Genomic DNA, 12698 nt, shown 5'->3' on the forward strand with positions numbered 1-12698 from the left:
CAGGATCAAAAAACTTCGGAAGGCTAATGGGCAGTTCACAAACAATGAATAAGAAATCAAAGCGATTGCAAAGGGGTTTTTCTGTGATCTGTTTACAGAAGACTCAAATGTAAACCCTGCGGGCTTGCTGAATCATATTGAGACTTTGGTTACAAATGAGATGAATGAAAAATTAATGGAAGAGTTTACGGTAAAAGAGATCAGCGACGCCCTATTTCAGATTGGGCCGCTAAAATCCCCGGGGCCGGACGGTTTCCCCGCGCATTTTTACCAGCGAAACTAGGATGTTCTAAAAGAAGAGGTGGTCGGAGCTGTAAAGCAATTCTTTACAGATGGTGTCATGCCGAGTGAGTTGAATACTACTACAATTGTTCTCATCCCCAAGACTAACCAAGTGGTGGAGTTAAAAGATTTTCGGCCAATCTCTTTATGCAATGTTATTTACAAAGTGGTGTCGAAGTGCTTAGTGAACCGCTTGAGACTGCTCCTGGACGACCTTATTGGCATTGAGCAGAGCGCTTTCATCCCATGAAGGCTCATTAGTGACAACACCCTTATCGCGTTTGAATGCTTCCATGCCATCCAAAGGGGGAGGAACTCAAGTGACTCATTTTGCGCTTTCAAGATGGACCTCTCAAAAGCTTATGACCGTGTGGACTGGAAGTATTTAAAGGGTGTGCTCACTAAGTTGGGTTTCAACCCTAGATGGGTGAGTTGGGTCATGCGTGTGTTACTTTTGGCCGATATGCTGTAAGTGTGAATGGGGAGCTTTCTGAGGAGTTCTCCCCTTCTAGAGGTTTACGCCAGGGTGATCCTCTTTCTCCCTACCTGTTCCTATTTGTCGTTGATGGTCTGTCCAGATTACTAAAGAATGCGGTAAATAAGGGCGAACTAAGAGAGCTAAAGATTGCTCGTTCTGCCCCTGGGATATCTCACTTATTTTTTGCTGATGATATTACCCTGTTTTTCGAAGCTAATGGTCAGCAAGCTTCAGTGGTAAAAAAGGCGATACAGGAGTTTGTTAGGAGCACAGGCCAACTGGTTAGCCATGAGAAATGTTCCCTCCTGTTCAATTATGTGTGCCCAGTTTCTAGGATGGAAGAAGTGAAGGAGGTTCTTAGTGTCCAAAATTGCACTTTCGAGGAGAAATATCTGGGGCTACCCACACCGGAAGGGCGTATGAAGGCTGAGAAGTTTCAGCCTATAAACGACAGGTTCAACAAAAGGCTATCAGATTGGAATGGAAGATATATGGCCATGGCTGCAAAAGAGGTTCTCATCAAATCCATTGCTCAGGCGCTTCCCACTTACACAATGAGTGTGTTTAAGATGCCGATGAGTTTCCATGATGATTACATGAAACTCGTGAGGCGTTTCTTCTCGGGGGAGGAGCAAGGACAGAAAAGGGTTCATTGGGCCTCTTGGGAATGCTTGATCAAACCAAAATCTCAGGGAGGAATCGGTTTCCGCGACACTGTTTGTTTCAACCAGGCTCTCTTAGCGCGACATGCTTGGAGATTAATCCAGTCGCTAGAGAGTTTATGTGCTCGACTCTTCAAAGTAAGGTACTACCCTAACGACAATGTCCTTGATACGGTGTTTTCTGGTGAAGCATCTCAAGCGTTGAGGGGAATCGAATTTGGTTTGGAGCTTCTGAGGAAAGGAGTAATCTGGAGGATTGGAAATGGTAATTGCATCTGTATTTGGAGGGACAATTGGATTCCTACAGAACCGTCCCTAAAAATTCTTGGCAGCAGGAAACGGTCTAGGACTCGCAGACTGTGTGATCTCTTCTTGCCTGAGAGTAAGGAATGGAATGAGGAGTTGGTGAGACAGGTGTTTTGGCCAAATGACGCGGAGGTGATCTTAAAGATAAAGATTCCGATACATGAGATGGAGGATACTCCAGCGTGGCACTATGAAACGTCCGGGCATTTCTCTGTCCGTAGTGCGTACAAGCTTGCATATAATTTGAAGCACTATAATAACAACCTGACCGGAAGTAGCGCTGCTCCAAAGGGGGACAAGAATATGTGGAAGTTGGTGTGGAATGCTGATATCCCAAATAAGGTCCGGTCCTTTGGTTGGAGGTTGGCCTGTGATAATCTTGCTACAAAGCAGAATAAATACAAAAGGAATCTGGAGATTGATAGTACGTGCAATATTTGTGGTATGGCAGACGAGAACAATTTTCATGCTGTGGTGGAATGTACCAAAGCCCGTGCCTTAAGAGATCAGTTGCGAAGGGTGTGGGATCTTCCCGGGGAAAAAGTTTTTATTTACAATGGGCCTGACTGGCTTCTAATCCTCCTTGCAAAAATCAAACCAAGGCAGTGTGATTTGGTGCTTCTAATGTTCTGGCGTGCTTGGTTCCTCCGAAATGATGTGGTCCACAACCAAGGAAAGAGCTCCATTATAGACTCGGTTAGATTCCTGCAAAACTTCTCTGTTACTTTTTGGGGTGAATGCCTCGCTACTGATGACAAAGGAAAGAAGCCGGTTGTTGCGCCTTTTCCTCAGAAGTGTCATATGTCAGTGTTGAACAAACCTGGTCCAAGCCATGCTGGTATGTCTAATTGGATTAGACCTCCTGTGGGATGGCTGAAAGTAAACACAGATGCTGCGTTTGTGGCCATTTCGGGTGAATCTAGTGCTGGGTACATTATAAGAGACTTCATGGGCAGACTTGTTAGAGTAGAGGGCGTAAAACTCCATCCCTGTGCAAGTGCCGAAGAGGCTGAAGTTTATGCGTATGTCACGGCGCTGAAGGCTGCTCTTGACTTGGGAAATGATAAGATCATCGTTGAATCTGATTGTGCTGCAGTTATTTTGAACATTCTCTCCCCTGCAACCCCTCTTGCAGCTTGGAGAGAGCATTATATTGTGATTAGGGAGCTTCTTCAAGATAGATCAAACATTGCCTTTCGAAAAATTGAGAGAGATGGCAAGAAAGTTGCTCATGAGTTAGCCAAGCTAACCCAGAGCAGTGGTAGGGGGGCTGTCCGTATGGGCCAACTACCACTGGTTTTGGCGCTGCTGGTGCAATCTGATTGTAACGACTGTGATGATATTTTAATATAATTGCAATCTTTCCCCTCAAAAAAAAAAATCTTTGGTCAAATGCAGGACCAATACGTGAATACACTACTGTATGAAGGAGCTATCTCAAACATTGACCGCTCCACTCCTGTTTGTTGAAGTTGGAGGTCGAGGCTGCCGTCTCCCATCATCCACGCCGAGAGTCCAAGCTCCAAAACCAAAACAGAACCGGTTGATCCGTCAGTAGCCGCGGCCGCCGGCGATGGAGAAGGGCAAGGGCCTCGCCCGCCGCTGGGCAGTGGAGCTCCACGACGCATCTTCCTCCTCATCCTCGCCTGCCTTCCCCGATCCTCCCGGCTTCACCAGATCTGCCCCGGAAGCGGTACCCCGCCCCACCCCCCTGCCCTCTTTTCTGGAACTGTTCCTTCGCTCGCTCGGACCGTAGAATTTACGTGCTGTTTTTCTTGGCTCTCAGGATGACGCCGCCAGCGCGCGGCAGCGCAAGGAGACCGAAGCCGCCTGGAAGGGGCAGGTTCGCTCGATTCCCCGATGCTCGTCGTAGTAGTCTCCTAGCGAGATAGATCCAATGATTAGATACTCCCAGAACTGTACCAATTCAGTGTGAATTGGCCAACTTGTCTAGGTCTAGCATAGAAGCAATTGAGGAGGAACCGGATCTCAGCGCTTCCTTCTGGGCTGATTCCCCCGAGTTCACTTGCTTGATATCTCTAGGTTTTGGGCAGTCTTAATTGAAGTTTATGCGGTATTGCTCTGAGCAGAAGGCCTGGGAGGTGGCGCAGGCGCCCTTCAAGAACCTGATGATGATGGGTTTTATGATGTGGATGGCCGGGAGCACAGTCCACCTGTTCAGCATTGGCATCGTCTTCTCTGCTCTCTGGCAGCCCTTCAACGCACTCCGATCTGTCGGGAAAGGTACTGTCTTGAGTCAACTGAATTTTTAGTATGGGTTGTTAGTTCAGTTGAAGAGATTGCTAACTCTGCTACTTTAAGACCCTTTGGTCAGTCATTTCTGATTTATGTTCTTTGCCTTAGTATCGGTGTGTAGGTTAATGTTAGGAAGACTATAGGGTAATGCTTGTGATTAGTGAACAGTTATACGTGCTCTGGCTGGATGCATATTTGATTTTCATGTTCTGATATACTCCCTCTGTAAACTAATATAAGATCATTTAGATCACTAAAGTAGTGATCTAAACGATCTTATATTTGTTTACAGAGGGAGTATATTCGATTGGCCCTGATGCCTGATTGAGCAAAAGAATTTCTAATGGTTGATCACTAGGTGTTTACTCATCTGAAAATATTCTTTGTGTGCAAGTAAATTTTAGTTTAGGCAGGCTTGAATTATGAAAGAAGAATAGGTATTTTGCTAGGTTAATAAGTTATATCCCCCATGCCACAGGTTTTAGCTTATGTTGCAATTCTTATTTCTATATTTTGAATCCCATCCTATATACCTAAGAGAGTCATCTCCACTAACTTATTTATCTCAACATGCAAGCATGCCACCTCACCATACAATTATGAATGGGATACGGCCCACCTCAACATGCAATCATGCATGGGAAAAGACCCACCACGACATTCAACCATGCACGGGAAAATGTTTAACATTCAGTTATTCTACTTACATTCAATGAATATTGTTACAACTATACATAATCAAATATTTTAAGTCATATGTATTTTAAATTTTGGTTCTCATGTTATCAACCCAAATTTTCATCAACCAACTCCCGCAGCAACATGCGGTGTATCCTTTAGTTATTACAACGCACTGGGCATAGATCATGAATAGCAGAGATAGTGTGCTGCTCTGTGTTGAAGTTGCTTCTCACACCTCTATTCTCTATCATCTTGCACCCTTCCAGTCTCATAGAGGTGTATCACACACCCTATTCTGGGAGAGAACATACACATGTTACTCTTGTGGAAGAAAAGCACTTGAAACACAACAATAATGCTTTTGGCCGACTTAGCCTTTTCTTGTTCTTGCTATTATCCCCTCTAAACAAATCGGTCACAAGGATGGATTTATACAGGACACACGCAACATCTTTGATTCACTGCTTTCATGAACTCCTGCATGTTCCATCTAAGTGCATGCGTTGTCCCAGTAGACTCATGGATGCACACTGTGCCATTGCATGCAAGCAACTAATCTACTCAACGAGCGACTGTTACACCTCTTAGGAAGCTAAATGTGTAGGGTGCTATGCCCACATGCATGCACATCTCGAGTCAAGTTAACTCCAACAGTCGACTGTCAATGCTGTTGATTTCTGTAGTAAAAGTGGGTGGTAACTGATGTTACTATGAACTCAGTAAAGCATTAACATATAGGCTAGACATGTATGCACGTAGATACCGGGATTGGGGTTGTTGTTGTCAATGATGGTCTGAGTCACTCGTTGGTCGGTCTAGGTTGGCCGTCAGGATGGAACCATGTCAGCGATCCAGGTCAATATGGACAAGAAGAGGGGATAGGGAGAGATAATTAGCCTTGTTGCAAGTGATGTGTGAGCAGTTCTGGCTTACAGTAGTAACACCAATGAATAGATGTGGTGGTAGTTAGTGATGGTGAAATGTAACGGTTCAGCTAATCTTAAGCGCCCTCTCATCCATCTCCACCTGGATCAGAGACCTGGTGTTGTCCCAGCATCGAATCTGGCATGAACCTGATTGTGGATCCAGACATTGACATTGGTCTTGGTAACTGTGGACTATGTTCGCTCATACATCAAGTCGTTCTCTTCTGTGGACAACTTTAGCTGTTTGAATAATATTTCATATTGAAACACATTTTTTGACAGGGAGGATACATTTCATTATGTGTTGACCAAAACCATTTATTTGCGTATGTTTGCTCCATGGTAAAATTTAACGCAAATTTCTAAGTTATCATTGAAACTAGATAACCATCCTGATTTCTCTTGATATAATAAGTGGAAAGATCTTCTCAAAAAGTGGAAAGAACAATTTTTGTTTTTAACACTGCATGACTCACCCAGTCTGATTCTATTGGGTACAAGAAGTATATGCTTCTAGTCTATTACATATTCCAGAGATGTGCTAATGAGCCTTTTGGGCATCATGTACCAAAATATGATTACCTCATTGTCCACGTGATTCAGGATTGTGTTAATGAGCTGTTACTTTTCTTTTTTAATTATGTATCTTTGCAGTTTTTGAACCATTTAAGGACCCAAGGGTGGATACACTTGCACCTAAGTTGCTCTTCACTGCTCTCAACTTGGCCGCTATGGGTTTGGGTGTTTGGAAGGTTAGTATAATAAGAGGTTGAGCCAGAATCTGCATATATTTCTGTAAGCACTTCAGACACGTGATTATTTTGTTCTACAGCTCAATACATTGGGTCTTCTTCCAACAAATGCATCAGACTGGGTATCTTCACTGTCTCCTGCTCGGGTATGTTGCTAATACCACCGAAATTATTTGTTGCTTCTCAGTGCCTTATTCTCATTGTTTTTGACTTGTGACTAAGTATGCATATTAGGCAGTACTTTTTCATTGGCTGGCTGGTGCTCACTAGTGTTTTAAAACTATTCGCTGATAGTAGCTTGTATTGGTCTCAGTTATGTATGTATGACAGCCAGATGGAACATCGTTTATCTATTCAGGGCGCTGCACCCTTGCTATTGTTAGATATTCCTATCAACCAAGCATCCCAAAAGACCGATCTGATAGGAAGAGGAGATACAGAATAGCAACACCTCCCCTCATCTTCACATCTGACGTGGATATGGAATGATCAACACCTCCCCTCATGCCTGACTTGGGTGGAGATAAATGATTGGGAGAGATAAATGATTGGGAGAAATGCGGGGACTGAGACTTGAAGGGGGTTGTTGTATCTCCCGCCCAAGTCAGGTGTGAGGGGAGGTGTTGGTCATTCCATATCTACGTCAGATGTGAAGGGGGGTGTTGTGTATATACACAGATTGGTCTTTTGGATAGATGGTAAGATGACTATATCTTAACAGCTACGGGGCTTGTGAACTGGGTTAAAACATCTATTCAACTAATCTCAGTAGAACATGCTTTGTCAAACAACAGTGAGATTCTGTTTACCACATTATTAAGCGGTCTAATGAGGCTGGTTGAACTGGATTACATGGTTTGGATTTTCCAGTCGGGTTGATTTTGGTGGTTTGGAATTGGTTGAAGAAGATAACAGTTCGGCTTTGGGTATGGTGTACTGAAAAACAATCTGAATTGAGTTGGGTTGTGTTGAGAATTTTTGGGTTGAGAATGGTTTCAAGTCAACCCATGGGTGGAATCTGTTTGTTCCTGTGGCTTTGAGCAGCGCACACGTTTGCCTCCTTGCCTGTGGTCGAAAACAGTGTTAGCTGCCATGGCATCCGTCCTCCTCCACCCTGGACCTTCTCCATATAATTATATTGACATCAAGCTTACCTGAATCGTTTATGCTTGCAAACAACATTAAAGATTTCTTTCAGAACTTTCTTATCTGTGAAATAATGATCATTCCCAGTAAACCATGCTATTGGGCACTGGTAGATCTTTGCGCTTCTGTTGATAACTATGTTGAATAAACATTTTCTTAAACTACATGTGCCAGATAGACACTACTACTGCATTTGGCCAGCAAAATTAATCACAAATGCATCAAAACATCTTGTGACCGGCTGCAGTAGTCTATGGCTCTTATCATTTCCTGTTTTACATGATAAAAATTGAAGCTGAAGAAGTGCTAGAAGTTATTCGTGCATTTTGCCATCGCCTTGCACTTTCCTGACCAAAGCGCACGCTGAAGCGCAATTGTGAGCTAGGTGTTCTGCTATGCCTAGAGCCTAGGTGCGCCATTTTAATAATGGTAAAAATCCATGCTCCAATGTGGTCCCCCCTGAGGTTTAATTATGGATTACCTGGATAATGATATCTGCATTGTAGTTGGCCCAACATGTCAACTAATTAGCTGAAATGAGGTTCTATTATAACCCATAATGTGTATTGAAAAATCTCGCGTTTACTGCTGTAACTTGTGCTAAATTTAATCAATTCTCACAAATTGTTAATACCTTTTTGCCTCTGGGTGCAACACGACGCCTAGTCAATAACATGCTGATTTCCAATATTGTAATAATATAGTTTGTATGGATTTGTGAATGTGTATCTGCATATGTAGGTTGCTTGAACTGATTGAATTACTTTTCTCAATGGCAGGAGGTTGAATATGCTGGTGGAGGGATCCCCTTGATGTAATTTCCCTTATGATCTTCAATTGCTTGGAGGATGGTATCTGTACTAAAGCGAAATTTCCCCTGCTGAAGGGAGAAATTTTACGCGGGTTTGTTGTATTTTTTGTTTCACATGTACCAAATTTGGATTGATATCTATAGACAAATCACAGGCTTAGCTAAAGATAGCTTGCTCCTTTTTTTTTTCTCTTCTGCTTACCATGTCTGATCCAATAGAGATGTTGCTAACTCTCCCATTCAATGTAGTGGACGAACTGCTTTTGTTTTGTTCGATAAATAGCTGTGAGATTTGTTGTTGGGTTTAGCTGGTTGAAATTGACATTTGAACTTAATGGTTTATTCTGCACGCAAGAGTGTGGTGTTTTTGAGTGGCTACCCTCCACTGTACTCTATACACGAGATGGTCAGAAAAGGAAAAAAAAGGACCAGTCAACATTCCTAAATTCTCAGTTGTGCAGCTGCATGATTTGGCGTGGCGAGCGCACACCTTGCGCTGTTGCGGCTCATCCTTCCAAGACAAAAACAATTATGTGCCAAATTATTTGCTTCCCTGCGGCAATGTTGAAAGCTTACTGGTGACATGCCATCTGCAAGCTGAAATCAGTCTGCTATGATCGCTGAGTATGGTGCTCTTATATCTGTTTCACCTTTCCACGCTTCAATTATCTCCATGCAGTCCGACTCCATAATAACCCTTGAAAATCCCAGCTAGTGAACCAGAGCGAGACCACGCCGTAAAACAAGGAGGAGGCGGGGGCTGCATCATGTGTGCACACTAAGTTCTCAGTTTTTTTTTGAGCAAAACCAAGTTCTCAGCTACACCCGACACAGCTTGTTCTCTGCGATCGCCGCAATCGCCCCAGGCCCGTCCTCGAAGTATGGTGCATCCGTATTCATCTTATATGTGCCGGCTGGGGTTTTTGTCCATCTCACGAGCTCCTTTTTTTTCCCGGAGTACCGCACGAGCTCTTCTAGTTCCTCCTGTACTTTCATGATTCGCCGTTATTGCATATGTAGAAAAAGCTGAGCTTATAGATGGTCTAATGCTCACTCATTTCTGGAAGTGGAGTATCTGTTCCCGAGCTCAAATGCTCTCTGATGAACCGTAAAATCAAAAAATAAAAATAAAAATCTGTTTTTTTGGCAAAATTTGACAAATGTTTTATGTGTGCTTGCAAAATTTTATTATGGAAAGATATCCATGGAGTCGTGGCAAAAATAAAAAATAAAAAAATTGATGCTTCGAGAATGCTATTTCTGAAAACATTTTGGAGTGTTGATTTTATTTTTTTTCTATGACTTCCAAGAATGTCATTTCGTGATGAAAAATTTCAAACATACAAAACTATTTGTCAAAATTTCCCACAAACAAATTTCAGAATTTCTTGACTTTGTTTTCATCTTTTTTGATTTTACTGTTCATCCCAAGCTCATTTGAGCTCGGGAGTAGAAGAGAACTTTCGCTCCTTTCCTGTTTCTCTTCTTTCCCACCATTTATACAATGCACCGACGACAACTGGTTCTTGCAAACCGAGCTGCCTAAGAACTGCAGACTTCTATTTAGGCCATCTTAGAATTTCTTCAGACACCACAACACCCGAACGATAAATGGCCAAAACCTCAATGAGATGTAGGATACCCAATGCATTCTCCTACACTCCACTCACGGGAACAAGTGAAAAGTAGGCGCTGTATTTATAATACCTAAATAGTTCATCCCCGCTATTCTATTTTTCTTGACATACAACCTATCCACGTCAGCACCCTTGCCATGTCATCAGTTACTCTTAATTATTTTGATCATGCAGCTCACCACGTCAACATATTTTTACAAAAAAATTCATATGATTTGACTATGTAAACCGAAGACGCCTCTGAACCAAGAGTCACCCTCTCTTCCCCTTCCCCTTCCTTCGGCTTTCCCCAACATCCGGGCATCCTCTCCTCGATTGCTTGCACGACCCACCAACTAATTACGTGGCTATCTTATCTCCGGCAACCGATCTACTTCTTCGTCTTCATCTTCCATCAAAAACAGATTTTTGGAAAAGGGTCGCTTTATTACTTAAAGGATTTAAGCATGACACTTGGCCTCTGCATAACTAAGATGCACACAGCCAAACAAAGTCCTCTCGCACAAATGAAAAATAAAAAGGCAAAATACAAAGAAACATGTAGAGTTCGTATAACGCCTAAAGCGGAGGTGGGCCAATCCCCCATGTTTGGTAAAAGTACCCCTCACCGTATCCTCCAATCGTGTACACACCTCCGTAAACAGGTCTCGATTCTCCATGCATTATAGAGATAACCATGAACGAAGAGTCCCAGTACATCTATAGATAAACTGCATCAGAGAAGTACTTTTATCGCTAAAAACCTTATCATTTCTATATAGCCAAAGCGACCAAATAATGACAAGCGCTCCCACCCTAAGAAGAGTTCTAAACCTGTGATCTATCTCATGTAACCAGCTGCCAAATACATTAGCAATACTACAAGGAGGATACAAGCTAGAAGCTATCTGGATGACTGACCATATAGAACGAGCCAATTTGCATTGCAACAATAAATATTTTATTGTCTCACCATGATGACAAAAGACACATTGCGGACTTTGATGCCAATTCCTCTTAATAAGGTTATCTTTAGTAAGAATGACTCCACGAGGAAGATACCATACTGTGACGCCCCCGATTTAATCGTACACTAATCATACACGCAAACGTGTACGATCAAGATCAAGGACTCCCGGGAAGATATCACAACACAACTCTAAAAATAAAATAAGTCATACAAGCATCATAATACAAGCCAGGGGCCTCGAGGGCTCGAATACAAGTGCTCGATCATAGACGAGTCAGCGGAAGCAACAATATCTGAGTACAGACATAAGTTAAACAAGCTGCCTTAAGAAGGCTAGCACAAACTGGGATACAGATCGAAAGAGGCGCAAGCCTCCTGCCTGGGATCCTCCTAACTACTCCTAGCCGTCGTCAGCAGCCTGCACGTAGTAGTAGGCACCTCCAGTGTAGTAGTCGTCGTCGACGGTGGCGTCTGGCTCCAGGGCTCCAGCATCTGGTTGCGACAACCAGGTAGAAGGGAAAGGGGAAAAGAGGGAGAAAAGCAACCGCGAGTACTCATCCAAAGTACTCGCAAGCAAGGAGCTACACTACATATGCATGGGTATATGTGTAAAGGGCCATATCGGTGGACTGAACCGCAGAATGTCAGAATAAGAGGGGGATAGCTAATCCTGTCGAAGACTACGCTTCTGGCAGCCTCCATCTTGCAGCATGTAGAAGAGAGTAGACTGAAGTCCTCCAAGTAGCATCGCATAGCATAATCCTACCCGGCGATCCTCCCCTCGTCGCCCTGTGGAAAAGCGATCACCGGGTTGTCTGTGGAACTTGTCTGGGTGTGTTTTATTAAGTATCTGATTCTAGTTGTCATAAGGTCAAGGTACAACTCCAAGTCGTCCTGTTACCGAAGATCACGGCTATTCGAATAGATTAACTTCCCTGCAGGGGTGCACCACATAACCCAACACGCTCGATCCCATTTGGCCGGACACACTTTCCTGGGTCATGCCCGGCCTCGGAAGATCAACACGTCGCAGCCCCACCTAGGCACATCAGAGAGGTCAGCACGCCGGTCTAAATCCTATGCGCGCAGGGGTCTGGGCCCATCGCCCATTGCACTCCTGCATGTTGCGTACGCGACCGGAAGCAGACCTAGCAACCTCCATTACAAAGGAAGTCACGTTATGCGGTCCAATCTGGCGCGCGCTGCTCAGTCGCTGACGTCACGAAGGCTTCGACTGATACCACGACGTCGAGTGCCCATAACTGTTCCTGCGTAGTTGGTTAGTGCGTATATGCCAGTAGCCAGACTCAGATCAAATACCAAGATCTCGTTAAGCGTGTTAAGTATCCGCGAACGCCGAACAGGGCCAGGCCCACCTCTCTCCTAGGCGGTCTCAACCTGCCCTGTCGCTCCGCCTCAAAGTAACAGTCGGGGGCCGTCGGGAACCCAGGCCCACATCTACCGGGATGGAGCCACCTGTCCTTCCAGCCCCCACATCAGAATCACCTGCGGGTACTCAACGAGCTGACCCGACTTTAGTCACCATCTGTATAGCATGTATGTATGTATAATATATACCCGTGATCACCTCCCAAGTGATCACGACCCGATAGTATAGCAAGGCAGACTGACAAGAATGTAGGGCCAATGATGATAAACTAGCATCCTATACTAAGTATTTAGGATTGCAGGTAAGGTATCAACAGATGTAGCAACAATGTTAGGCTATGCATCAGAATAGGATTAACGAAAAGCAGTAACATGCTACACTACTCTAATGCAAGCAGTATAGAGGAGAATAGGCGATATCTG

The 12698-nt window shown here is 43.9% G+C and overlaps 1 protein-coding gene across 1 annotated transcript; it reads left to right on the forward strand.

The window, feature by feature from the left end:
* Positions 1-3204: 3204 nt before the first annotated feature.
* On the forward strand, positions 3205-8641 carry LOC119296065 (ER membrane protein complex subunit 4-like). The gene is made up of 6 exons (XM_037574476.1): positions 3205-3421; positions 3515-3571; positions 3819-3972; positions 6246-6343; positions 6424-6489; positions 8269-8641. The coding sequence occupies exons 1-6, from the start codon at positions 3302-3304 to the stop codon at positions 8305-8307; spliced, it is 534 nt and encodes a 177-aa protein (XP_037430373.1). The 5' UTR covers positions 3205-3301; the 3' UTR covers positions 8308-8641.
* The last annotated feature ends 4057 nt before the right edge of the window (positions 8642-12698 follow it).

Source organism: Triticum dicoccoides, chromosome 4B (genome assembly GCF_002162155.2).
Source record: "Triticum dicoccoides isolate Atlit2015 ecotype Zavitan chromosome 4B, WEW_v2.0, whole genome shotgun sequence".
Taxonomy (NCBI): domain Eukaryota; kingdom Viridiplantae; phylum Streptophyta; class Magnoliopsida; order Poales; family Poaceae; genus Triticum; species Triticum dicoccoides.